Source organism: Prunus avium, chromosome 2 (genome assembly GCF_965620075.1).
Source record: "Prunus avium chromosome 2, drPruAviu1.hap1.1, whole genome shotgun sequence".
Taxonomy (NCBI): Eukaryota; Viridiplantae; Streptophyta; class Magnoliopsida; order Rosales; family Rosaceae; genus Prunus; species Prunus avium.
Genome location: NC_142285.1, coordinates 41,401,267 through 41,428,658, shown reverse-complemented (window position 1 = coordinate 41,428,658; position 27,392 = coordinate 41,401,267). Strand labels below are relative to the sequence as shown.

Sequence of the window (27,392 nt, the reverse complement as noted above, 5' to 3'; positions counted from 1 at the left end):
AGGTTTCATGTCCTACATATTTCTCTAACTCTCTTATCAGTGGCTTGTTGATCTATTTAGAGAGCTAAATGTCTTGCGTGTATATCTCTCATGTGATTCTTCAGCTTCGATATCAATGAATTTGAAAAGCTATAAATTGTTAGGTCTTTCTAAGGCTTAGAAATATGCATATGCCTATTTGTCTTCAATATTTGCATCAATGGCACCCTCCAAGAGCACTAGCGTGACACTGAAGCTTCTTGTCCACACAAAGGGTCCCAAGGTTCTGTTTGCTGAAGCGACCAAGGAGGTTGTGGATTTTCTTTTCACCCTTCTCTCTTTGCCCGTCAGCACCGTGGTTAGGCTCCTCTCCAAGAACTGCTTGTTCACAGTGCACACATTATTGTCCTATCTCCACTCCAGTAAATTATGTTGCTCTGACGCAAGCACCTAGTAGCAATGTTGAAACGGGGACGTTGAGCGAGGGAGGGTATGTGAAGGGTGTTGTTACATATATGATCATGGACAATTTGGAAGTGAAGCCTCTATGTCTACCATTTCTGGTAAAACTATACTTAAGGGGTTAATGCTGGCATGGAGGAGGTCTGAATTCCTTTATATATATCATCTATATACTTCCCTATTTTAATTACTAATTTTCTATTAATAATTTCAGACAAAAAAATTTCTTATTAATAATCAATTAACCAATTACGCCAGTTAGTCAATGTAGTGTGTCTGTCCCTTTCTCAAATTTGATCTCATCCTTTACATTAGAATAGTTTAGAATATCGTTTTGTCAAAGAAAAAAACCAATTAATGTGTTCTTGTGTAAAGGAAGGCATAACAGTTTCTACTCTGTCCCTGCTCCATTGGAAATGAGATCGAAGTTCTGGATGCTAGCTTTTTTCTTTTTCTTTTTTGAACTAAGATTCGTATTGCTTTAGCAAAATGTCGTTTTGGGAGATTTCTTTAATTTGGATTTCAATTAATGAACTGCCTTGCCCTCACAAAATTCCTTAAGCTGCTCAAAAGACCCAGATTTCTACTATGCATTTCGCCTCGAAGCCATTTCTCTGTTTTTACAGGTAAAAAAATGAAATAGAAGAAGAAGAAGAAAAGAACACTTGTGAGCTCTGTTTCTTCAGTTAATTTCTCTCTTCTTGCATATTGGTCTAAACTTGTCATGATTTATCAAGCACAATATTCTGTAATTAAAGAGCTTGATTTTCTTGAATTTGGTGAAGGAGGCAACAGCGTGAGGGTTAAAAAAAATCTATAAATTTTTTTAACAAAAACCGCCTAGACCCGCCTAGCGCCTAGGCTGAATTTTTTATTTTTTATATTTTTGATTTATTTATTTATTCTGATGATTCTAGCGCCTTTAATTTCTGATGATTCAACGCAGATTTTTGACGTTGAGAGGTTTTAGGAAAGTTGCAAATGCCGTTGTTACAAGTCAGAAACACAGATTCTGCTAGAGGAATACCTCATTCTCATTGTACAATATCCTGGTCAAGAGGTGAAGCCCATAGTAGTTTCCGTAAAGGTTAGGCATCCTGGTGTTGGTGAATCGATTAGAAGAGATTTTTTTTCTCTTATTGTTTATACACATTGCGCAAGTTGTGCATTTATTATATGATTAACACACCCAAAAAGGTTCTAGTCAAGATGGTCATGTGGCTTTAGCGACAAAAAGAAAGCAGCATATAGCCGAAGCCGATTCTCAATGTCCCCACTTTGCACCATTATCACATCCTTAGTCCTCATTCTATGACGATGCCAAGCAAGTTGTATGATCACAGCCCCCCACGTTCTCCAATTCGACGAGTAATACCTCGCTGTACGTCTGAGCCCTTCATTCGAAAATTTGTAACGAAAATGATCGATGATGTAGTGAAGACAATTTGCATCCAAACCAAATGCCTCAATTGATTCCATGCAAGTAAATGTTGCTGAAGAGGGAGGAAGTCGACCTCTAAATGGGCGGCGAAGGCACCACGAGAGAAGCTCGTCACCAAAGAAACTGCCGGGTTCAAGCACACTGGTGGCTAGGAACCCTTTGCTGAGGCCTTGACTGCGTTTTATGCGTCCACGAACTATGAACATCATTCTTTGTACGGGGTCTCCTTCTCTAATCAACTATATAGTCATTTCATGCATCAGCAGTAGACAACTATATACGTATTTAGGTAGCAACACTCGAACAAATATACATATGACGCTATAGTTTCGTACCTTTTCACCCTTGGAGTAGATAATTGGCCGTACAAGATCACAGATGTTGTCAAGAATAACATCTTCTAACTTATGAAATAACGGTACCTAATAATGATTAGATGAGCAGAGATACAAAAGGTTGAATAAAATTTGTCACAAAATCAAGGTCATGGAAGGTGTTACCTGCTTGACAAGATCTAGGCAAAGGTAACGCTTGATGTCCCTGCGGAGGCCATCGGGGAAATGCTGGATCAACTCAAGCTCATCTAGCCCTTGCATGGCTGCCCAACTGCAACGTTGAAAATGGCGAACTCTCTTCCTCAAATGAGATGGCAACTGTCTTCGCTTCATCCAACATTCCATGTCTCGATATTTCAACTGCATTTTCTTCTTATTTTCCATCACCGAATGCAGAAATATCTACACAATAATACAACACAACACAACACCATCAACAATCAGCATTAAGTTATTAGTTATTATAATTAACTATGAAAATCTCTGTTCTGGGTGACCTGGATATTTCCAAGCAATGTAATGAAGAGACCCAAGCCCACAAGCGTTACACAGCAAGAGAATATGAGTTCAAGCCAGTCACTTGTAGGGATAAGGTTGTTGGCAAAGGAGCTGCAAATGAATTTATGCCAAGAGGTATCAAATACAATATGCTTTATGATTAGGAGATTATTAAGTAGATTGATAGGTTATTACCCGAGGTTAATTAAACCCCAATATATGGGGTAAAGGATCCGAACGGCGAGTGTGTTGCCAGCATAGACCACGAGTAGGGGTTTATAAATTCCATACCCAAATGTAGTATCTTCATCCAAGCACATTGTCGTTATCTTTGTGAATGCATTGCCACCAGAGAGCTTTCCAGCTGAAAAAACTTGTTTTGAGCAGTAGATAGAGAGGTTACAGTTTCTACTTGCTTCACACTGTTGCTGGAGACATGACATTACACGCTGTGTTGCAAGCACATGCCAACACCCTCCTGCAATCTGAATATAATAAACCAACACAGCTTCATTAGGATTGGAATTATTATATATAATATAGGATTAGAGCAGGGTTACGTACGTGAGAGGCGGTTAAGTAGGCAATGACGTTGAGCTTAAAACGCCACCAAATGTTGCCGTATGCAAATATGTAGCCTGTGACCTTCTTGAATCTTTTGGCCAAGTAAACGCTGTGGTAGAGCTTGGGGATGAATTGAAACAGGAAGGTTAGTAAGAGGGTCGTCATTATCAGTCTAGTCTTTTCCTCTCTAAGCAACCTTGGCACAATTAACCAAATTACGGTCTGCAAAACAAATATACATATGAAATTTGAGAGTCAAACGTTGAAACTTAGATAACTGGACTAAATTTTTTGGTGTTCTGGGTACATCACGTGGCTAGTGTATCATCCAATAAACGTAGGACATGTGGAATATTTCCAATGCAGCCAGTCACATATCATAAAAAACAATACAAGAATAATTCCATATGTCCTTTACGTATTGGATGGTAAAAGTCACATACTGTACTTGGAACATATAAAAATTGTCGATAAACAACAAGAACCTACCTGTATTGAAGAATCGAGAACTTTAGCGAATAACACTAGCTAAGTAAAATTATCATAAGATGTACTCTACCAAATAAGTAGAGTAATGGTAGGTTTAATTACCACATATGTAATGGCTAAAAAGAAATTACCACATATCTAATGGCAAAAAAAAATTACCGCACATCTAATAATACAAGGAATCTCACTGATATACCTGATATGAAAATATGATACAAATAATAGCACATGTATTAGTTCCATTTCATGCCATCATTACCAAAATTTTAATGAATTTATCATAATCCCATAATTTTCAAGTGATTGAGAATTGAAATCTGGCTGGAAAATAAAAGGAGTAAATGAGATGAAATGAAGGGGGGCACCTGAGGAATCGGTAGAATTACAAAGGCATCGAGCCAAAAGCCCCTGAGGGACCGCATGTAATGAAGAGAAATATCACGTGAGTCCCACACGAGTTTCCCGCACCCAATCACCATCGACTCGCTCGACACGTAAGCCAACTTGAACTGAAGCAAGATGTGGGCCATGTGCAACGCGTCCAAGCACGTGCGAACGACGGTGACGACGAGGGCAAGCGCCACGTCCATGTAAAAGCAGGGAGCCCCACTCTGGCTCAGCGCCAGGACGTAAAAAAAAAGAGGATCAACGGCGATGGACAGGCCGCGTGCCATGAGCACGATGCGGTTCCACCTTTTGACGCTGCTGCTACGTGGGTCGATGGCGCGAGGGCGGCATTTGAGGTCCGTCGAGGTGGGGAGTAGGGTCATGGAAGACCCGGCGGTGCGCTCCCACAGGAGTTGAGGTTGGTGGTTCGGGTCGCAGCGGGTGGAGTGGAAAACTGGAACTCCAACCTGAGTGCAAGCGTAGCATTCTTTGGAATTGAAGATTGGGTCGTCCTGGTCGTCACTGTCATTAATGTTGTTACAACAATGCTTGACTTTATTCAATTTCCACCTGAAAATTCAACCAAAAAGCACCGATAGATTAAGAGCAATTGTAATTCTTATAAGAAGAAAGATTGATGATGAATAACAAGTTACCTCGGGAGAGAGGGCAGCATGGCTGAAGATGAAGTGGGGATATATTTTTGGAATGAAATGAAAAAAGAAGGGGAGGGGATATAATGGTAAAATTGGGAGTATATGATAAGTTGAGGGCACGTAGCAGAGAAGGAAGGTGGCGGTGGCGAAGTGGTGATGAAGCGGGTAGAGGTTGTCGGGGAGTTGGTTTAGTTGGACCGGGGGTGGGGCCATGGACCCAGTCAATGTCAGCATATATATAGAGCATTTATATACAGAGGATGAGATGAGAAACGTGAGGGGGTTTTGGGTGTGTAGTGCATGCATGAGTTACAAGTTTTGATATTATATTTCGTCCATGTCTGCAGCTGTCAACTCGACCGTTACATGCATATATATATACAGTTGGACTAGCTACATCAACTGTGTGTGTATAAAGATACTAATTAACGAGAGGTTTTTTTTGTTACAAAACTAAACCTTCAGGAACGGCTATGGCACCTTCGATGTTATCGCTGGCACTTCCAAGGCGGTCTACACGGTGGCCACGTTGGGGCCTATTGCTGCTACTACAGCCGAGTGGGAGGCATTTAAGTACCAATCGGAAGCCGCTGTACTGAAGGAGCAAGTTAAGAAGTTGGAGGAGGCAATACAGGAGACTGTGCAAGGATATGATCAGATGCAAGTGGTGAGTTTGTTTTGTATTTTTGTTGTATTTTATATGTTATATTTGTTGAGACTCTGTTTTTGGTCACAGAACCACAAGGAACTCATAACAAACCAACAAGAGATGAAGAAAAATATTGAAGAAATGAATGGGCTGTTGCAGCAAAGGCAGAAGCCGAAGATGGAGCAGAAGAAGAAAAATACCAAAAAATAGCTTAGGGTTTAACATTATTTTACTTTTTAGGGATGATATTTTCAAACTTTGTAACTCAGACTTATAATATTGTAATTAAAGATATTTTTGGATCTTTCTTCCTTCTCTTCTTCTTCTTCTTTCCTGCTTCTGATTCATTTGGATGCAAATGTTTGATTTTGTGCAGTTTTATGGGTTTCTATAGATTACATTAAAGTGGGCACTTACTATGAAATCGACCACTCTAAGCTCCCTCCCAGAACCGCACTATTCTTGTTTCTTTTTTCCATTTGTGATTTTTGTTTTCATATGGGTTAGGAGTTTTGTGTGCATTTGTGTATGCAGGTGAGTGGTGGCTCTCAGAGTGGCTGTGAGGTTCCCAAGCATTCACACTCTGCACACTCCTATCACCGAAGGAGGCTACACAAAACCATTGGCGAAGCATATTCTAGTGCTTAACGAATAGTACGTGGGAATTTTCGTATCTCGCGGTTTGTACAACCTCCTTGCTATCATTTTCTGACATAAATGCATATCCAATGTCCATTCAGGCAGTTTTTGTACATCACTTCATTATGAGTGACGATGAAATTTTCATAACATGCTCCCACTTCATCACATAAAACATGGGATGTCTTCGCTTTCATATTTCTGACAACTGCACTCTATTCGAATATCCTTCTCGCCAAGGTACACACAACTCCAATTATTTTGCGGTTCATCGTATTTCACTAAAATATACAACCGTCCTCCGAAATTATGAATTATGTTTTCAAGAATGAGTGCCGACGAAGCATTGATCTCGTTACATACCAATAAAAAATACCTATGTGTGTAAATTTGGGAAGCATGTTGCTCAAGACTTTTCAGTGTTGTTGTAAACACTTTCTTTGACTGTTTTCGGTGGTATGCATTCAAACAACTTAACGCATTTCCTCAAGTAATCTTTTACAAACTTGTTCATATACTCCACGCATTGAGTAGTACACATACCACCGAAAATTTGGGTCTAAGGCGTGATTTCATCCATGCATCTCGTTTTGCATACATCATTTGCAGTCATCCTTTTATTTATGTGTAATAACTCTATCCTTCAAAAACTCTCATTTATTTTCAAACTCATTGACAGTAATTGGTTCCCAAAGATATGCTTGAAATTATCGTACCAATTCTTCATCCTTTAAGTTATTCTGTGCATTCCTAGCCACGTGTCATGAGCACAACCTATGATTACACATGGACAACACATACTCAATTGCTTTGTGCGCATCGCCTCATCCCCATCTATCAGTATTGATATAGGCTTCTTGCATTTCATGGAGGATATGAATGTCTCCAATAACTACTTTTATGTTCCAAAGGTCTCGTCAAGCAATAGGGCACAACCAACACTCGCCCGGTAGTTGTTTGAACAAACAAATAACACTAGAGGCTTGTCATACATATTGGTTTTGTATGTGCTGTCGAATATGAGGACCATAATCCAAAAGTGAAATAGAGTTTCTCCAAAACAAGTTAGCAAGTCTATTCTCCTCATCTACACTGAACTTACAAAAAAATTCAAAATCCACTGACGCTTTTGCTTTCATGTAGGCGAGTGTAGCTTCGGTGTCGCCGTCTAACAATATTTCCCTACGTGATGCTTCCAACTTCTTCCTTAAATATCCAAGTCTTCAGCTCATGCATTGATGGAGGCTTAAATCCTACACCATATGTGGCAATCCCTTTCACCATAGGTAGCCAAAATTGGTCATTTACAATATTAAATGGGAGTGCTCTGGAGAAGAAAAAACGATCAATCTTTCAACAAACTTCCTTTTTTTCTTCTTGTTTGTATGCTGAATTTAATGTAATTTGCCGAGCTTCTAAAGTGACAAATTTATCCATTGGTCCTTTTCATTTAGGTTGTGCTCTAATAGCCTCATCAACTGCAACACTCCTAGTACCAGGTATTTCATATTCTTTATTCAATGAAGTTTCCATACTCTAAACCCCTCCTCGTGGACCATCCCCAATCTTTCTAAGCATTTCATTTTTCTTTCTTTTTTCAAGTTGAAAATTTTTCAAAGTTGCGGCACTCTTTTTTCACATGCTTAGAAATTTTCTTACATGGTTGACCCAAATGATGCTTAAGTCTAGAAATTTCTCCATTGCATCTTTGATCACAAAATGCGCATCTCAAGTATTTTTTCCCCTCTATTTCTTTTGCATACTTCCACGCAGGATCTTTTTGATTCATAGCTATAAAACAACACCATTATTATTTCTAAGATACAAGTATGATACATTTACGTCAAATTTCTACTATATCACATAAATGAATAAGATAACTAATATATTGAAAAAAAAAAAATATACAGAACTTCAAATTACAGTTGCAAAGAATTAGAGAGAAAAATAAAATAGCTTACTTGCAGTCGAAAGATGAAGAGAATTCTTGAAATTAATGGAGATTATTTGGTAAGAGTAGAAATTAGGGTTGTACTCTACAATATATATATACTAGCTCCTTGGCACATGCTGGGGTGCTTTAGTTCATAAACATTCGACGTTCACCCGAAAAAAGGAGCAAATCAACTACTTTTTCAAACAAACGAAATGTTTGTTCACACGAACGCAAGGAGTTCGTCTGTTGATGAAAGTTGCCCGTTTCTCGAAAAAATAGCCCAAACCAACTTACTTTTTCAAAGAAATGAGGTATTTGTTCAAGCGAACGCAAGAGGTGTGTTCGTTCAGTAAAGTTACACGTTCCCCGGAAAAAAGGCTTCAACCAACCTTTTTTTTTCTTCAAACAAACAAGGTGTTTGTTAACACGAATGCAAGTGGTGAGTTCGTTGAGGGAAATTGCCCGTTTGCCGAAAAAATGTCCCCAATCAACTTATTTTTTCAAACAAACGGGGTGTTTGTTCAAACGAACGAAAGGGGTGTGTTCGTTCAGTAAAGTTTCTCATTCCCAGGAAAAATGGCCCAAACCAACTTTCTTTTTCAAACTAACAGGGTGTTTATTAACACGAACGTAAGAGGTGCGTTTATTGAGGAAAGCTGCCCCTTCGCCTAAAAAATGTCCACAACCAACTTTCTTTTTCAAACAAACGGGGTATTTGTTCGAGCGAACGCAAGGGGTTTGTTCATTCAGTAAAGTTTCCCGTTCCCCGAAAAAATGGCACAAACCAACTTTCTTTTTCAAACTAACAGGGTGTTTATTAACACGAACGCAAGAGGTGCGTTCATTGAGAAAAGCTACCCCTTCGCCTAAAAAATGTCCACAACCAACTTCCTTTTTCAAATAAACGGGGTATTTGTTCGAGCGAACGCAAGGGTTGTATTCGTTCAGTAAAGTTTTCCGTTCCCCGGAAAAATGGTCCCAACCAACCTTATTTTTCAAACAGACAAGGTGTTTGTTAATAGGAATGTAAGGAGTGAGTTCGTTAAGGAAAGTTGCCCGTTTGCCGAAAAAATGTCCCCAACCAACTTATTTTTTCAAATAAATTGGGTGTTTGTTCAACTAAACGCAAGAGGTGCGATCGTTAAGGAAAGTTACTCGTTCCCCGAAAAAGTGTCCCCAACCAACTTTCTTTTTTAAACAAGCAGGGTGTTTGTTAACACGAACGCAAGAGGTCTTGAGACCTTCAGGAACGACTACGGCACCAAAAGGACACAAACATTTGCAGATAAGCAGGAAAGAAGAAGAAGAAGAAGAGGAAGAGGAAGAAAGATCCAAAAGCGGTGGTGTACTTCATTACAATCCAAAGTTCCAAAAATCAAAAGCAAATCTGAAAAAGAAACAAGAATCCGCTGTTCTGTGCAGATAATGGTGTGGCTACTTAATTAACAGTTTGAAAAAATAAACCCTAAAGCCTATTTTTGTTCTTCTCATCCATCTTCTGCATCTGGTCCCTGAGAGCAGTAAACCCCTCGTTCATCTCTTCCTTCTCTCTCTTCATCTTCTGCATCTGGGGTCTAACCTCAGTAAGCTCCTCGTTCATCTCTTCCTTCTCCCTCTTCATCTTTTGCATCTGGTCCCTGACCTCAGTAAGCTCCTCGTTTATCTCTTTCTTATGCCTCTTCATCTGTCACAAAAAAAAAATAGTTAAAAAAAAAATTAAAATTGAAATAAAATGAAGAAGTGCAAAAACCAACCTCCTCAGTATCTTCAGACCGATACTCGTTGAGTTTCTTATCCAACACTCTAAATTTCTCCCTCAGCTTGGCAGACTCGGCCTGATTTTTAAAAGAGTCCAAAGTTGCTGCTGCTGCAGCACCCCCGTATAATATTGTAATTAAAGATATTTTTGGATCTTTCTTCCTCTTATTTTTCTTCTTCTTCTTCTTCTCTGCTTCTCATTCGTTTGGACGCAAATGTTTGATTTTGTGCAGTTTTATGGGTTTCTATAGATCACATTAAACTGGTCACTTACCCGTTTTCCCGAAAAATATCCCAAATCAACTTACTTTTTCGAACAACGGGATATTTGTTCAAGCGAACGCAAGAGGTGTGTTCGTTCATTAACGTTTCCCGTTCGCAGTTAAAATGGACCCAACCAACTGAATGTTTCAAACAAATGGGGTGTTTGTTCAACTAAACGCAAAGGGTGCATTCGTTAAGGAAAGTTACTCGATCCCCGAAAAAATGTCCCCAACGAACTTACTTTTTCAAACAAACGGGGTGTATGTTCAACTGAACGTAAGGGGGTGCGTTCGTTCAAAAAAATTCGACGTTCCCCCGAAAAAGAAACCCCACTACCAAGTACCAACTACATTCCAAGGATTATTTAAGTTGAGTTACTTCCTATAACAGACATTACATTTCAACGCCAAAAATTTCACATCTTTAACTAATAACATTGCTCATACTTACACTCATGCGTCTTGCACACAATCTGAAAGAGGAAAAAGAAAACTCAAACAATATGTCACATTCAATGGTTGGTAGCTTAAGAGGCTCCTCCACGCCTAAGAACAAGAGGGTGGGTGATGATGATGATGATGATTCTTCGAATTATGTCCGCCAACGAGTGACTCGAGCCCATGATGTCATGAAGCCTCCCACCAAGGCTAGTAACAACATATTTCGTGAAGGAAAATCAGTGACCAAATACAACATTTACAATGGCGGGATTGAGATCGGCTTTGAGATGTTTAGGAAATACGCTCAACTTGTTGATGCTGGTTCAACTAAGTGGGACAATATCAAGGTATACGAAGCAATTGAAATTTTGGAGAAGCGAGCTCCGTGAAGCACCAGTATTTTAAGATTTGCATTGTGTTCTTTGTCATAGAATCGGATGTAATTTCAGATGTTATAATTTCGGCCGTAATATCGGATGTTATATGTTATAATCGGTATGGTAGAGTAGTTTGAGGGTTTAGTTTTGTAACAAAAAAAACCTCTAAATATGGTTACGAGTCCTTGGAAGTGACAGCGATGGCATCGAAGGTGCCATACCGTCTAAGTTATGCCGATTAGCGGCCATGTTTTGTCCTTGATGTAACTAACTTGATCTAGGACAACTTAGACGGTAGATAGTGGTTTTTAGACAAGTTCTTTGTGATTTATTCTCTTCAAATCCTTTCAGCTCTAGAGTTGACTTTGGTCAATGGGGACGCTTTACTCATATTCATCGTATTACTATTCGAGATGACTCTCTATATACGTTTTCAATTAATACAATAAAATACTATCGCTTGTTTGTTCAAAAAATTAACAAGAACATTTTAACCATAATTTGGTCACTCCACTTAAAAAGAAGGGCTTGTCCAATATAGGTCCCTACATTTACTATTTCCTAGACATATACTCATCATTCTATAAATCTATGTATAAAACCCAATTTCAAACTTAAATGACCAGTAGGATATAAGAGGTCGTACTATTCCTATGTTTTTATATCCTTGCCATCAGACTTCATATTTTATTTATAATTTATTCCACACATTTCATTAACTGTCATAATTGTAATTAAAACTCCCTATTAATAGCATATCAATCACCCCATTTCTTTTGGTTGCCATTCCCTCTAACATATGGCCCCTTAAAATTGCAAATAAAAAAAATATGTAAATTATATATGCAATAATGTACATATAAAAAATATAAATATAAATATATACATATAAAAATATATATATATATATATATATATATATATATATTATTTACCAAAAAAAATCAAAAAGTGGTCAATTACTTTGTAATTGAAATTTCCGTACATTTTTCATAAATTAAAAATAGGTACACAATAATTTATAGAAAATAGGTACATTGTATAATTAAAATTTATGCACATTTTTTATAAATTAAAAATAGGTACATTATTTAGAAGAAAAAAATAAGTTCATTATACTAGGTAAATTGTTTTACTAGGTATACATTATTAGAGAAAAAAAAGGTACATTATTTAGAGAAAAAAATAGGTTCATTATGCTAGGTAAATTATTTGAGAAAAAAAAATAGGTACATTATTTTGAGAGAAAAAATAGGTACATTATTTAGAAAAAAAAATAGGTACATTATTAGAGAAAAAAAAAAGTTCATTATACTAGGTAAATTATTTTACTAGGTACATTATTTTGAGAGAAAAAATAGGCTCATTTAAAAAATATGGTTTTCATAAAACAAAAAATAAAAAGATCACCTCTCTCTCTCTCATTTACTCGTAAAATCGTCACTTTTGAAAAGAAAAAAAATAGGGTCATTAAAAAAAATGTTATAAAAACAAAACAATAAATAGATTATCAAATTATTTTTCAACATAATTAGAATGTACACTATTATTCATAAAACTATAATAAAAAAGAATTCTGATCGTATAATTCATAAAAAGAAAACAACATTAATTCCTAAATTTAATATTGAATTTAAATTATTAATACTTTAAATAGATTACTAGTCGTAATTCATAGAAGGAAAACACCATTAATTCAAAAATAGATTACTAGTCGTAAAATAGATTACTAATACTTTAATGTGGAATTTAATATTTAATTTCAAATAAGTTTCTAAATTAGTTCCTACATCCATTACAACTATTTGGAGATATTTCCAAATTCGACAGGTGTCACTAGTTACACCCCCCATAACACATTAACTTATAAATATGGGTAGTTTTGGAATCCAAAAAATACAATAAATCAGATTTTAAGTTATATTAGGTAACTTGCTTAGTTGGATCCTAGTCATCGGGTATTATTTGAAAAAATTGGGTATTTAAATAGAAAACTAAAGGAAAGGGTTGTAGGTGATTTAAAATGAATTTTAGGGGTCTAAGCTCAATTTACTATAAAAAGAAAACAAAATTCTTATTTATTTCGTGTTGGTAAGGGATTTATTAAGTGACATTCACTCTTGCACCCAAGATCTTGTTTGATTCCTTGTATATAAAATAAAAAAAAGGGCTTCTTAGATATGGGTCCATTTTCATTTACATACAACGGATGCAGGACACTAATTGGACTCTCTTCAATTGCGGTCCTCCCAATCAATTGTATGGCCAGGTAAGCAAACCTTGTAGCCACCATATTCGAGACATTTACAATATATGACATTGGTTGAAAATGGCAAGTACATGCAAATACCACTTTTAAATATCAGTTTTCTCCTACAATCAAGCTTATGACATTCAATTTAAATGATGATTTCATGGCTCACAGATTAAAAACCTATTTAATTCAAATTTCAGCTATATACATATATGATATTTTTTAGAATTCTATATTCGTAGCTTTATTAAATTGGTAGCATATACCTACCTTTTAGCTATAAATTTATATATTGAGTTTTTCAAAATTCTTTATGGAATTTTTTTGTCATAATGTTAATTTTTTAATATACCTAGTATGGAGGTATAACTTCTTCTTTTTTAAACATATGTGTTTTACCTGGCATTGAGGTGCATCCAATATGTGTTTTACCTAGTACTGAGGAACATCCAATATGTGTTTTACCTAGTACTGAGGTGCATCAAATATGTTCTATACCTATTAGATAGGTGTATCAAGTTCAATGGTTAGTAGGGTATTGTACCTGAAGAATAGGATTATCAAATTTAAGAATAATATTAATAGTTCATGAAGAAATAAACGAGTACAATAGGTCCGACATTTACATTCAAAATGTAATTATTCCTTTAATTACATGATGAAATCTAATCATTAATGGCTTATAAATCCTCATCTTACCCGTTTTAGACAATAGGGATATAATAGGAACAAAAAATTTAAATACAAATCAGTTAAATACAAAAGATTGAGTCAGCATGTCAAAAATGGAATGTAATCTACATGGCAAACTAGTCAAAGGACTTGTATCAACAAACAATAATTCGAGGACTAGACCCAACTATTGGTTGGATTTTTGGACCTCTATCAACTTTTCTAATAAAAAAATCATGTTTAAATGAGCTTGAATGAATGAAAGTGGAGGAAATTAAAGAAGGAGAACATTATTGTTAACTTATTGATTGAGCTGACCCTTCTTTACATAAAGAGGGACTAAAGTCCACATTTACAAGGGATTCAGCTGAACATGATTTACATGTTATTTATTTCATTACATTACACATACATAGCTTCAAACCCACAATATTACTACAACACACGACACTGGTTGACCACCAAACGACGACGACGACTCGTACATACACTGAAATTCAAACACGGCAAACTGAAAATACATACAGACACTAATCTTCTTCACACAGCGACCCCCATAATGAGAATGTCCTTCTCTCTCTAATGAGAGAATTATTTACTGCAACAGCTCTGTAACCCAGTCGAACTCCGGCAGCTCCGAAACCGATGGTGCTGCCTCTACCATCTCATAATTATCCATCGCCTCAATCTCGTCTTCGAATTCGAAAGGCTCATCACTCAGCGTCAAGGACCTCAGATTGTTCAGGAAACTCTCCACCTTTTCAAAAGACTCGTCCATAATCTTCTTGTTCTTCAGTATCATCTCATACTCCTCCACGGTCGCTGACCTACCACCTCGATGTCCGCCTCCGTACATCCCCCTCCCCACCGGAACTGCCCGGTACGCACAGTTATGAGGACGGTACGGGCGGCGAGGGTACTGATCGTACGGATGCGGCACATAGAACTTGCGCGGGTAAAATTCGGGCTCGGGGCGAAGCTCGTCAGGGGTGTGCGCGAAGAAGCACACCCTGCGCATGCAATGCGGTGTCCCATTGCATGCGCGGGTGCGGTACCTGTCTGGGTGGAGCCAGTACTCGAACACGCCGTGCGAGAGGTCGCAGAGGTCCCCCTTGTGGCACCTCCCGTTCCGGTACGCGGGGCACGCGATTGCGGCGTACAAGTACTGGCGCGGGTCGCGCCTCTGTGCCTTTTCACCACGGTGGGCGTAGGGGCACTCGGTCCAGTCGTGGCTGCGCATGCGAGGGCACCGCTTGACCTTGTAGGCGTACATCCGGAACTCGTCCGACCCGTAGATTGCATTGTCCATGATCAGGTCGTTGTACTGGCCTGGACCCATCAGGTAACCCGGATAGTACTGGTACTGGTATTGGTACGGGTACTGGCTCAGGTACGGGTCGGGCAGCTCATAGTAACCTTGATGCACGGCTCTCCACATTGTGTTTCTGTTGCTGACACAAAAGAACTTGAAAACTTTAAGACATTACATATCCATGAAGCAGAAGAGGATATGGATATTGGAGTGAGTTGAGAGTGAGGAGAAGAGGAGGTATTTATGGTGGCAAGAGCTCTGCTTGTGTTAAATTTTTAACCGGGTTTAACCACCGTCAATCTAACGGTGACGGACGTGTAGTGGGGGTGGTGTTGATCAAATAAGTGGGTGTGACGGAAGAAGTTGCGTTTGCATGACTGGGTTGCTTGCCATGGGGAAGGTTGTGATAACCAGAGCGAGACAGTTGGTGGGTCAAAAGGAGCAGGCTTCCACCATGTCACATTAAAATCGAGTTCCCAATTATGCCCCTGGGGACCAGTGTCGTTAACTTAAACGGAGTGAGCAGTAGTTTGGTGTTACCGCGGGCAATTATTAACGGCTGCGATGGGGTAATTTGCATGGCGAGCCACACGTGTAGGTAATAAGGGCCCTGGCTTATAGGGCGATGAAACATGTACATGCATTGTGTGGAGCATGTGTTGAAGGGTGTGGACTTAAGTCGGGGAGTTTGTTTCACAGAGAGAGAGAGAGAGAGAGAGAGAGAGAGAGAGAGAGAGAGAGGTGTCCTTGAATTTTGCGGGCGTTTTTCACTTTGCAGTGGGGTGGGGTGGGGTCTGGTAATTACAAGACAAATCAACGAAACTAACTTATCTTGACGATTTGCACTGAAATCGCTCCAGCTAGCTTAGCTTGTCAATCCACCAGTCCAGTCTTGAAGAAAATACGGAGACCGGTGCAACCTGTTCATTTAATTGGAAAGACCTAGAAATTATCTGTAACAATATGGAACAGATTTAGGAAGGTAGCAAGAGATAGATTATGTCTGGTAATTAATCTCTTGTTATGCTTATGAAGACTTGTGGGTGTGTGATTTGTTGATGCATAAACATTAACATTATTCCTTCCATGTTCATTTCATGAAATTAATGATAGTGGATATCTTCATTTGATGGACCAAATCAAATGTTGCATGAGTGAAAGAAAACAACTTGTATATGAATTAGCATTAAAAAAGATTGAGTCTCGATTTCTACGCATAAAACTCGAGACTTAAGCGTGACTAGCTAATATACCATCTTAGGAAGGAAAGACTCCTAAACTTCTGATTACATCTAGAAGTTGAGAGGTGGAGCCTACCCCTTATTTTTAGGGCTGGAGTGGGACCCTGTACACGTCAAGAAGATGAGTGGGACCCTTTTATACCTCAAGAACCACGTTCATAGAGAAGAAAACGACACAGTTTTTCTCTGCGTCGAAGAGCATCGAATGATCAAGCAGAAGAGCCAGCAGAGTAAAAATTGAAGCGCATGCATATTAACACGTGGTGAATTGATAAGTAAAGTAAAGGAACGTATATATAATGACAAAGTTTTTTAGCTTCTGCATGTGGTGCTGACTTCTCTCTCTTTTGTCTTTGCCTACGTCAAGCATGCATTTCTTTCATTGTTTGTTGATAAAACGACGTAACCACCAAACTAACTTCTATTGACCTCACTCGTAATTTTGCTATTTCAGGCCCCTACAAAAGTTGTTATTTATTTTTCAGATAGAAAAAATAATTTCATGTAATTTCACAAAATATATAGGGCCAACTTCTGGAGCTCACTGGACTCGCTCCCCCCCAAAAAAGGGAACATTTTCGTTCACCACTTTAACCCAAGGCATATGCTCACCACCCATCTCAACATTTGACACTTGTCCATAAATATAACAATAGTTACATAAATCAGAGTAAAAGGTTAATCAGGATTATGCCTACGGACACGTTTTAAGTATTAAGAACGGTGGTGAGCAAAAATATTTCCCAAAAAAAAAAACAAACAAAAGAATTATGGTTTTATTGTACAATCTAATTTTCTTCATTCTAATCTTGATTCCTTATTAAAAACCTGAAAATCTGAAACTAATCTCTTATTGAATGTGCAATTAAGTGAAGCTTGGATAATTGTGATGTAAATGGCTTTCTCAATCAATCATTCTTCCATCAAGTTTAGAAATCGACCTAAATAATCTCTTGTGGAAAGTAAGTTACTTGATAGGAAAGATATCTTCTTGTGAAGATTTTTTCCTATTTGATCTACACTCAAATTCTATTTCCAATTTCGTACTTAGTACGATATCTTTTAGATACCAGCCAAAATAAGAAAGATAACTTTTAGATGCAATGTGTTTCAATAACTTATCGAGAATTCGATTTTGACTTTAGAAAGATAACTTCGAGAAAAGGAGTTTGTAGTGTAGTTTGATTTTCTAGCAAACACTATTTTGTTTGTTCCAAGGCACCGTTACCTATAAGTCATTTGCTTGGCATGCAAGTAATAAATTGCCAGCCTTAAATAAGCTTATCGCTAAGATGCTAATTAAAAATGAAAAGAACAATAAACTGGAGTCTAATATGTGTTAACTACATTGACACCAGTATTTATCTAAACAAATCTATATTAATTCAGTCATAATTATTGAGCTTAAAAGAGATAATCGAGTGTGCACATTCTTGTGTTTCAATTTGACCACACCACCTTTTTTCTTGGTGATTTACCACACCAAATCTTATTTCCAAATTTCTCACGTGATTTGATTTTGCCTAACTAGGAAGTCTATCAACTATAAACAAATCCTGGCCGTCCAATTGGATGAATCTCTGAGTCCCAACGACTCAAGGCAACCAGGTAAGCTTTTACCTGCCTGTACAAAATCACAGGGAGACTTGAATTGAAAATCCAGATTAGCTGTCCTGATTAAAGTTTTGAATATTTTGATCTCCCAAATTAGAGAGCTAAAATTGGATTTTGACCAGCATCAACAAAAAAGCTGGAAAAAGGTGCTCTTCTTTTTTACTTTTTATTTTTTATTTTTGGGTAAAAAGATAAAATTAGTAGCTAGGACCAGGGACGCGTACCGACTTTCCAGAGAGACGCATTATATCATCGCGTAAGACCAGCTTCACACAGAACTGCATACTACTGCCACGTGGAAGTCACCCATTGCAGTAAAAAAGCATCAAACGAATTTCAATTCTAATCCAACGGCTTACAATCCGGTTGACTCACCACTGAACCAATCCCAACCTTTCAATGACTTTCCCAAAATCCAATTAGTAAAAAGATTTATATTTTTTTAGTGAGCTTAGTGGTGAAGGGAAAAAAGGAGAAAATGTTACACAAACTTGGGTACGTGTGTTTGATTGTTATAGACTTATTATAGAAAAGGAAACTAAAAGCCCCATAAATACTCCAACACCTTCCTTAGCACGAAACAGAAAAATTAAGGTTAATTCTTCTCTTCTTTCTTCTATCCCTACCAAATTAATCCACAAATCAATATATCAAGCAAAACCCATCATCTTCCATCTTCATAGTTTTCGTTTAAAAGATTTGTGTTGATCAGAGATTAAAGCGAAAAGGGTTGTTATATTACCAAACATGGTGAAAGAATCAATGAGAAAGTGTTCGCATTGCGGGCACAACGGGCATAACTCTAGGACGTGCAACACCAATGGCCTTGGCCATGGACAAAATAAAGGGGTTTGCTTGAAGCTTTTCGGCGTAAACATTATGGAGAAAGAAGATGATTCGATGAAGAAGAGTTACAGCATGGGCAATCTGCAGGCGGCAGGCAATGCAGACCACAACAACAACGTTGTCACAATTGATCACGATGCCGGCTATCTCTCCGACGGCCTCATTCACAACAAGAGACACAAAGCCGCCCATGAGAGAAAAAAAGGTACATACAATAAATATTTAATAACCAATTTGTTAAGTGATTAATTTATGCGTCTAGGCTTTCTTCTTGTTGCTGTTTTATGAATTGTGTCATGTGTTGGAGAATGCATGTTTCATTCGATGTTTGTTTCTTTGTATAAGCTTTGTTTTTCTAGTAGTTTCTTCTGCGACTCTTGTTCGAAATTATTAGGTTTTTTCAAAACTTCTGTTCAAAATAAAAGTACTTTGTAAAATCTTGCAGTTGTTAATTAAATTAATACTGCAGCAGATGATATAATGATGCTCTTCAAATTGGTTTTCAGAGCTTATGATAACTAAGTGAAATTTTAAACCAATCCATAATGAAGTAGAATCATTAATGAGCCTTGCTAATGGGTGCTAATGAACTTCTTAATTAACATTGATGGCTACAAATTATATAAGAGCTTTGCATATAGATTCTTCTTCAGGTTTGGTTTTGGCTGAATTTGAATAAATATATGTCCTCAGGGAGGCCGTGGACAGAGGAAGAGCACCGGGTGTTTCTAGCTGGTTTGAAGAAGCTTGGGAAAGGAGATTGGAGAGGAATAGCAAGAAATTTTGTCACCACCAGAACCCCAACTCAGGTTGCTAGTCATGCACAAAAATATTTCCTCAGGCAGGCTACATATGATAAGAGAAAACGCAGATCAAGCCTCTTTGACATGCAATTTAAAGAACTCTCTGTAATTCTCTCTCCCCCTCTCTTTCTCACAGATCAATCCTCTATGCATTTTCATTTTGGTTTCAAGTTCTAAACATCTTAATTAGTTAATATAAATGACTTATACTGGATGGACCTGCAGGATCAGGGTCTTCAAGATTCTCCAATTTCACCAACAAGAACAGCTACAGAAACTTCATCAGAGGTAAGCCCATCAATTGTGTCATCAAAGCTCATTTCAAGATGAGGCTAGAACCTATTTGTAATGGCTGCTTGTGGTGCAGGGTAGCAGCTGTAAAGTTCTGCCACAGAAGATTAATACAGCTAATAGCTCACCACCACAGGTAAATCCACCAGCTTATATATCATCAACCTTAAGAACATTAACTTATAAACATCATTTACATTAATGACTTTTAATAATCTTACAGGCAAGCGTTCCGTCTCAGATTCTAAACCGATTTCCACATCTATGCTTGGATAGCCCCCCAGCTGCTCCAGTGTCTCCACCTTGCAATGTTCCAAATTACCCTGTCTTCCCATATATGGTAATTCATTAACATTCTTTTTCCCATTTTGAAGGGAACTATAAATTGTAAAGAAAAGTTATGTGATTTTAGTTGCTGTTTCTTATGGCTATGTTGTTGTTTGCTTTCATTTGAAGTTGTTGTGCCAGAATTGTTTATGATGATGATTTTGCTAATGTTTGAACAGATGGGAATTCCTGAAAATGTCCCATACGCCCCAATGATGCACTTTGCCAGACCAAGCTTCCACTATATGATCAAAACACATGGTAACTTTGCTACTTGTGCACCTGTTATTTCTCACCCTTCTGGAATTCCGTCACCAAGGTCTCTTCCAAGCAGCCCATCTATGACGGGCCGTATCGGTATGAGCTCACCTGCTGAAAAAGATGCTCTAGAGCTTAAAATTGGGCAGCCTCAACCTTCTCAAGGAGCCAATTTGTCTTCCCCTACTTCTGGTGCCATCAGAGTGACATAGAAAATGATATATGTTACAGCCAGATTCTTTTTGCAATTTTGATTTTTCAAGCTGAGAGGTAGAAGTATCACGAGAATAATCAATTACGTTGGTTCATTTTCATGGAAGAGGTGTACAATTGTATAATGCGGAAGAAGTTTTCCAAGTGTCCCACAGTTGATGGTAAAATGAGATAGATAGCTTGATTGATGCATTACATAACAAGCATGGCTGGGCTGGCTTGTGTGTATCCTGCTGAATTGTTCTGTATCATGTTTTGGGACAATGCTATACAATTCAACTTTTTTTTCCTCAACTTTTCCTTCTTTAACTCACATTTACGAAAGCACTTTCTACCAAGGTTTTCTTTTTGGGTGTGTTCAAAAGCAGAATCGAGTTTCATTCTACCAAGGTTAACTCAATGGAATAGTAGCTTTACCAAATTATGGTGTGTCAATTCGAATTTGAACTGAGAAATACCACTAAATTAAAAGTTCGTTAACGAAACAAATTTATTTATGATAAATTGGTAATTTGAAAGAAAAATCCAGCTTAAAGAGAGAGGTAGAGCGGAAGTGACTTTATGAAATAGAGGGGACAAAATTGTCCTATGGACTGGTCTATGCTTCGATCTAGTAATTTAATCCGAGGAACGCATGGTTAAAGAGCTAATTTGTTTAGCTGTAGAGACATTGAAGACAAATAGCATCTGCAGCAGTCACTATTTCAAGATTCTATAACAAATTGGCTACTTGCCATATTATAACATTTGAAACGTACAAATTTCCTTTAAGCATCCACATGAAACAATTTAGCAAGTCACTTTAAACAGAAGAAAACAGAGAAATAAAAAATGTAGCTGAGTAGCAGACATCATTTGTACATACCAGTTAAGAGACTAAAAAGAATGGAATTTGTTTTGTTTGTGACTTTATAAAACATACTGACGAGCAAAGTTATTATATATGGTTTCACAAGGCACGAATGGTCCCCTACAGCTTAGACAAGAATGAAGTGAAGCCTTCTCCTATGCGCATGCACTCATGCCACAGAAGACGAGCAATAGAATCGACTAAGAGGAGCAGCAGCCAGATTTCTGGTTGACAGGTTGTCCTCGGATCTGCACTGTCGGTGGCCTTGCATTGTTCATTGGTTGACTTGCCATCCTGCATTGGGTCATGAAAGAAATGAGTGAACTACTGAAGAGGCCAAATTATAAACTAGCACAGCTGGAGAGCTTTAGAACAAAAATGCACCCTTTCTTTTTTAGAAGAATAGTATCAGAATTTACTTCAACTCAAAGACGCAGCAAACCGACGCATGACTATTTTTCAAAAGAATCCTGTCCCTTGTTTAACCTTTTCTCTTATTACATTACAAGGGAAAAGAAAACACACGACATATACAAAAGTACCTATTCTTTATTTCAGCAGCCATTGCCATGAAAGCTTGCTCAACATTAGTAGCATTTTTTGCACTAGTCTCCATGAAAGGGATCCCAATCTCATCCGCAAACGCCTTTTAACAAACCAATGACGATAGGGAAGAGTCATTATCTAAATATTGAATACTTCAATAGACAAAAAAATATGGTAGCAGGAACTAAGGGAAGGTTCTTTTCACCTTAGCTGTTTCATAAGACACAACTTTGTTAGCAGTGAGGTCAGCCTTGTTACCAACAAGAAGCTTGTTTACATTCTCACTAGCATAACGATCAATTTCATTTAACCACTGCTTAACATTGTTGAAGCTCTCTTGGTCTGTCACATCATAAACTATCTGCCACATGCACCAACATTAATAAATAGAATCCACATTACAAGACTTCAAGGAAAAACTATGACCACAATAATGAAACAAAAAGGAAAAACTTACTATAATTCCATGTGCCCCACGGTAGTAGCTACTAGTAATTGTCCTAAAACGTTCTTGTCCAGCAGTGTCCCACTACATTTCCCGGAGGAAAAAGGAAAAAGGAAAATATGACAGATAAGTCTTATAGCTCATTGACTAAATAACAATTCATATGTGCTACAAGAATATTGCAAACATGCACTAGAACTAAATTTAAGCCTAATGATAAGACCCTACGTGTTCCATTGACACAGTACAGCTTTCTTCATAAGCAAGGTCAATCAACTAAATGCAAACACGCCGCAAAAAAACCTCACGAAATAAGAAATTCTACTAAAGTAGTTGAATGTGTTACATCAGACAGTTGCGAATAAGCACATGAAGAAGAAGAAAAAAGGGAAAGGAAAAAATGAACCAACAACACTTTGGCATCAACAGTTCAGGTACGTAAGCAATAGGTATTCCTCAACTATTGAATGGCTTTAATGCCCACGCACTACCATGTGAGAGAGAGAGAGAGAGAGAGAGAGAGAGAGAGAGAGAGAGAGAGAGAGAGAGAGAGAGTCACAATTTGAAGTTTAATGGTCTTCCCATCCTGCTCGACTGTGCGAATTTTCTACAGATAAAAGAACAAGAAAATTAATTAGGAGTCGTATTTTCTATAACACCACTTTGACCCAGAAAATAGAGCTTACAAAATCAACTCCGATTGTGCTAATATAGCTGTCCAGATATGAATCATCCTGTATCATACAGAGATAAAATAGTCAGCCCTGAGGAATTGTACGAGTAATCAATATAAATAATATTTCCATGGGAGACAACATGAACACCTGCCTAGGATGACACATCAGATAATAGGTATTACACGACAAAAACGAATCATGCATATGTTATTTAATTGCATTCGTCGATTTGAAGTAAATCAATACTCAATTTTTTTAATTGTTTAGATAAGGAATCAGCATTTTTGACAATAAAGGATAGAAATTACAAGTTTCTCTTCTAAAAACTTCTATTTATTTTCACTTGGTTCCTTGAAGCCTTCCTTTCTTATCATTTACATCAATGAATTTCCCATTTTTGAATTACCCATAAACATCGAAGAGCAAAATAACTTCTAGATTCCCCAAATATCTAACTTTAGTATAAAGCAAAACATTGTATTTCCTTTTCGGCAAGAAACAAACGCATGAGCACAGTAAGGAATTATCAGAACAGTAAAGACTAATCAGTTAACTATAACGGGAGAGGCAAGTAATGGACACAACGAATCGGACAAAAAAATCCAATACAAACTTTAACACGCACTACAATTTCCATATACGAATAAAGGAGAATAAAGGACTAAGGGGTCAAAGTATCAACAACTTACAGCAAACCTCAGAAGAAGACATGATTTGCCAACCCCAGAGTCTCCAATCAGTAAAAGTTTAAACAAGTAATCACTGCAGAAGAGAACATTTGAACATAATCATTCATTTGCAATACTTTAAATCTGAATTCAACAGGTTTAGTAGCAAACTAAAACTTAAGTTATTTGGTTGAGCCAAAAATTAAATTACATTTAACAAATTGCATTGACTAAGCCCAAGAACTAACTGAACATCAAGATCTCAAACCAAAGTTTAGTTGACCCATTAACCTCAAGAACACGATCCAAGCTAAAATTTATGATATCAAAATAAATCAATTACGCTGCTTTCGGTTTCAGTTATCACAATTAAAGTATAAGGCACAAGGAAATGAAAGTAACTGGAAATCTATCCTATTGGGTTTCAATTTCTTCAGTTTCTTATGTCAACAAACAGAATTTCAACAAAATTGATAATTTTTTTTTAGAAGGAAACACAAATTGACCACACACCCATTACAATTTAGCCCTAAATCATCACGGATCTAAAGAATAATTGTTGTAAGGACAAAAAAGAACTGCTTTAGGTGAATCCAAAGGAAAACAGCAGGAAAAATACCCACTTTTATTTTTGATTTTTTTCATGGCATAAATATATTCAGATGCAAAGAGGGGCAAAAGTTAATGGAAACAAGGGAAAAGGGAAAAGAGATCGGAGGCTTACTATTCAGGATTCATGACTGTGACTGCAAGTGGTTGATCTACGAAGAACTCGACCGGGATTGGACCGGTCCAGCCAGAACACAATCTAGACCAGCTTAGATTCTCTGGAGGGAAAGCTTTAGAGAAGGCAAATGGAAGAGAAGAGGAGAGAGATAGAGAGAGAACAAAAAGGAGAACTGGAAAAAACAACTGGTATGACGAAGCGATGATGAAACCGAAAAGTTCGGATTATATAAAGGTGAAACGTTTCTAATGAAAAACACGAAAAAATTTGGAGCCAAATAACGCTTTTACCGTTTTACATTTGGGCCTGCAGCTGGGCATGGGCCATGGTCCTCTATTCGGCCCGTTAAGTGTAATATTGTCAATCAGCATGAAGCCCAAATGTATTCGCGATATGACCAAAAACACTTTGGATGTAATCGGGTGTATTTGAATATGAACCCTATTGAGTTTATGATGCTAATGTTTTTTTTTTTTTTTTTTTTTGGAGCAGATGCTTCTATATCACGCGATTATTTACAATCAGTGATTAGGCATATTATTTTGTGTGATGAAAATAAAAAACTAAGAGCTAAGTCTTAAATCTTAAGTTTTGAAATAGCGACCATACCCTTAAAAGTAATTAATGGTGTTGGGATTAAAAATTTTTATAGAAAAAAAAACTGCAAGAAGAACATAAGAAATGACTGCCGAAGTTTAAGTTATAAAGTTTTGCTGAACCGAACAATTGGTGATTGTTTGTTTGAAACTTAAGAAAATGGGAACAATTTTACTATCTAAATTAATGTGTTATGTTGTTGGTGAATAAAATGAGTGGAGTACTTTCCCGCTTGCCATACTTCTCTGAATTTTTACTCTTCTTATTTGTAAAGATGTTTAGATATTATTACTATATTATGTAGCATGCGGGATATGATTAATTATTTTTCATTGCATAAACCTATTGCTCGGTCTATTGGGGGTGTTAGTTGGATTGGCTCAGGCATTTAGTGTGCTTCCAAGCGTGTGTGTGTGTGTGAGTTTCCTCCCTCTCTCTTCCTAACTTTGACCAAAAAAATAAAAAGGGGAAAAGACTTGTTATAATCCAATGCAAAATTATACAAACAATATTCTTCAAGACCAGGAGGTGTTGGTTTAAGGAATTGCTAACATGGCGAGGATCACCTTATATACACAATGGTTAAGGCAGTGAGCCCACCCCCTTGCAAATAATTTCGAATCCCCTTTCTTCGTAGATTAGATCAATTTAGACTATCACTTGTATTTAAAAAAATAGCACATGGCAGGTTAATTTAAGAGTGAACCAAAAAATGCTCCAAAATACATCCAAATAATGTACATTATACCAAAACACCAGTACAATGAGAGCAGTATTAGCACTTGAGGAGAACAATACATATAGGAGGAAAATATATAAACCACAAGGTTTTTTTTTTCTTTCCTAATTTATTAATTTGAATTCTCCCAACGTCCACAGAAATGTAAGCCACCACACATGCATCGATGATCATCTAAATCTAATTCACTTTAATTTATGTTTGATTTGCTTTGTTGTTGTTGATATTGTCGTTGTTGTTTGATCCAAGTCCAGTCCCGAGTCCAGAATGGGCAGACCGCCTGTTTGAGTCCCGTCACTATCACTCTCAATCTCCCCCTCTAACGTCAGTCCTTCAATTCTTGCTGCTATTGGATCCGTTTTAATCCGCACGTCTATCTCTGCGCATTACATATACACCAACAAAATATATATATAAGAAAAATAAAATATATTAATGCAAATTTATAAACAATCTGTATCATCTCATACTACATCGTGGTCTAAAATAGTACAAATGATTTTATTTTTTATGATTAATTACCTGGATTTGAGAAGAACCAAAGAACAAAGGCACATAGAAGAAGCACAATGGGGATGACATGCACGGCATTCTCAGCAAACTTAACACGAGACCTTTCCTTCTTGGCCAACTCCGCTATGGGATCGTACACCGGCAGCTGATCACCGCCTTGATCGAACGACACTGACACCCGTAGCCCCGACGGCCCCTTCCCAGCTGACGGGGAGGAGTTTGGGTGCATGAAGTACTCATCCGCCCGGCTCCAGCTTGCCGATCTATGCATCTCCTAATTTTCTTGGAATATTAGTGTGTATTAAATTAAATTATTTTATTATTTATAGCTAGTACGTGACAAATAAGACTTAAATTGATGTATATCGGTAATGAGAATGATGATCAGAAATGAGTGAAGGAAGCATACAATATTGAGCAAGGGGGTTTGAAAGGTTGTGTATGTGTGTTCGTTAGATGTTGATTGGAGTATAAAGTGTGAAGTGAGAGAGAGAGAGAGAGAGAGAAAGCAAAAGAAATACCGAGGTCAAGGAGTACGGCTAAGATTTTGGATCAGAACTAGTTTTTTGGATCATTATGTTGACTCTGCAATAAATATTCTCATGTCCTTTCTATTAATTAAAAATGCACATCCATTCCACATAGATTTGGTGGTAACCTGGACCTTGTAGCAGTAACCAATGTAATTAAAACTAAAATGCTCTTTCTTTGGATATATGCTCCCTCAAGTCAATTTCAGCTCCTCTTTATAATATCCAATTTAGATGTAGGATCAGTTAAGTATGTCAAATTTTGCAGTAATTACCGATTATGTTATATACTTTATATAACTAATCTTAATCTAAGCTGATTAACCGTAACGATTAACGAGCCTAACCCCAAAAAAAAGGTTAATAAGGTGCAATACTGTTTAAAAAGACGTACA

General features: G+C 37.3%; 5 protein-coding genes across 6 annotated transcripts; 1 reads left to right on the top strand and 4 right to left on the bottom strand.

Moving 5' to 3' along the window:
• Positions 1-1,556: 1,556 nt before the first annotated feature.
• LOC110764677 (cyclic nucleotide-gated ion channel 2-like) lies at positions 1,557-5,017 on the bottom strand. 2 transcript variants are annotated; one of them, XM_021967688.2, is made up of 8 exons: positions 4,812-5,017; positions 4,134-4,725; positions 3,280-3,501; positions 2,911-3,200; positions 2,715-2,826; positions 2,383-2,619; positions 2,218-2,304; positions 1,557-2,121 (listed from the first exon to the last, which is right to left on the bottom strand). In XM_021967688.2, the coding sequence occupies exons 1-8, from the start codon at positions 4,829-4,831 to the stop codon at positions 1,642-1,644; spliced, it is 2,040 nt and encodes a 679-aa protein (XP_021823380.1). In that variant the 5' UTR covers positions 4,832-5,017; the 3' UTR covers positions 1,557-1,641. The 2 variants fall into 2 exon arrangements, with proteins under 2 accessions (XP_021823380.1, XP_088105414.1); XM_088249288.1 differs by having other exon boundaries at positions 2,218-2,286.
• Positions 5,018-14,074: 9,057 nt separating this feature from the next.
• On the bottom strand, positions 14,075-15,337 carry PEI1 (Zinc finger C-x8-C-x5-C-x3-H type family protein). Its single transcript, XM_021967686.2, has one exon. The coding sequence runs from the start codon at positions 15,236-15,238 to the stop codon at positions 14,396-14,398; it is 843 nt and encodes a 280-aa protein (XP_021823378.1). The 5' UTR covers positions 15,239-15,337; the 3' UTR covers positions 14,075-14,395.
• Positions 15,338-18,574: 3,237 nt separating this feature from the next.
• Positions 18,575-20,910, top strand: LOC110764777 (myb-like transcription factor family protein). The gene is made up of 6 exons (XM_021967799.2): positions 18,575-19,018; positions 19,507-19,721; positions 19,842-19,904; positions 19,984-20,043; positions 20,131-20,247; positions 20,414-20,910. The coding sequence occupies exons 1-6, from the start codon at positions 18,715-18,717 to the stop codon at positions 20,702-20,704; spliced, it is 1,050 nt and encodes a 349-aa protein (XP_021823491.1). The 5' UTR covers positions 18,575-18,714; the 3' UTR covers positions 20,705-20,910.
• Positions 20,911-21,415: 505 nt separating this feature from the next.
• Positions 21,416-24,830, bottom strand: LOC110764710 (GTP-binding protein YPTM2). Its single transcript, XM_021967723.2, has 8 exons — positions 24,616-24,830; positions 23,913-23,985; positions 23,233-23,280; positions 23,106-23,153; positions 22,559-22,630; positions 22,307-22,462; positions 22,098-22,201; positions 21,416-21,849 (listed from the first exon to the last, which is right to left on the bottom strand). Exons 1-8 carry the CDS (start codon positions 24,627-24,629, stop codon positions 21,756-21,758), a joined length of 609 nt encoding a protein of 202 aa, XP_021823415.2. The 5' UTR covers positions 24,630-24,830; the 3' UTR covers positions 21,416-21,755.
• Positions 24,831-26,124: 1,294 nt separating this feature from the next.
• Positions 26,125-26,817, bottom strand: LOC110764779 (uncharacterized). The gene is made up of 2 exons (XM_021967802.2): positions 26,477-26,817; positions 26,125-26,333 (listed from the first exon to the last, which is right to left on the bottom strand). Exons 1-2 carry the CDS (start codon positions 26,736-26,738, stop codon positions 26,140-26,142), a joined length of 456 nt encoding a protein of 151 aa, XP_021823494.1. The 5' UTR covers positions 26,739-26,817; the 3' UTR covers positions 26,125-26,139.
• Positions 26,818-27,392: the final 575 nt, after the last annotated feature.

What these genes read in the sequence shown, in the direction of transcription:
- LOC110764677 (XM_021967688.2), bottom strand. Translation starts at nt 4,831, where the DNA reads ATGCTGCCCTCTCTCCCGAG. An exon ending in TGGGGTTTAATTAACCTCGG is followed by an intron (nt 2,827 to 2,910) that starts GTAATAACCTAT and finishes ATTCATTTGCAG; the next exon opens with CTCCTTTGCCAACAACCTTA. An exon ending in CATTGCTTGGAAATATCCAG is followed by an intron (nt 2,620 to 2,714) that starts GTCACCCAGAAC and finishes ATTATTGTGTAG; the next exon opens with ATATTTCTGCATTCGGTGAT.
- PEI1 (XM_021967686.2), bottom strand. Translation starts at nt 15,238, where the DNA reads ATGTGGAGAGCCGTGCATCAAGGTTACTATGAGCTGCCCGACCCGTAC.
- LOC110764777 (XM_021967799.2), top strand. Translation starts at nt 18,715, where the DNA reads ATGGTGAAAGAATCAATGAGAAAGTGTTCGCATTGCGGGCACAACGGG. An exon ending in CTACAGAAACTTCATCAGAG is followed by an intron (nt 19,905 to 19,983) that starts GTAAGCCCATCA and finishes CTTGTGGTGCAG; the next exon opens with GGTAGCAGCTGTAAAGTTCT. An exon ending in ACCCTGTCTTCCCATATATG is followed by an intron (nt 20,248 to 20,413) that starts GTAATTCATTAA and finishes ATGTTTGAACAG; the next exon opens with ATGGGAATTCCTGAAAATGT.
- LOC110764710 (XM_021967723.2), bottom strand. An exon ending in AGACCATTAAACTTCAAATT is followed by an intron (nt 22,631 to 23,105) that starts GTGACTCTCTCT and finishes CGGGAAATGTAG; the next exon opens with TGGGACACTGCTGGACAAGA. An exon ending in GCTGCTGAAATAAAGAATAG is followed by an intron (nt 21,850 to 22,097) that starts GTACTTTTGTAT and finishes GACCCAATGCAG; the next exon opens with GATGGCAAGTCAACCAATGA.
- LOC110764779 (XM_021967802.2), bottom strand. Translation starts at nt 26,738, where the DNA reads ATGCATAGATCGGCAAGCTGGAGCCGGGCGGATGAGTACTTCATGCAC. An exon ending in TTGGTTCTTCTCAAATCCAG is followed by an intron (nt 26,334 to 26,476) that starts GTAATTAATCAT and finishes TGTAATGCGCAG; the next exon opens with AGATAGACGTGCGGATTAAA.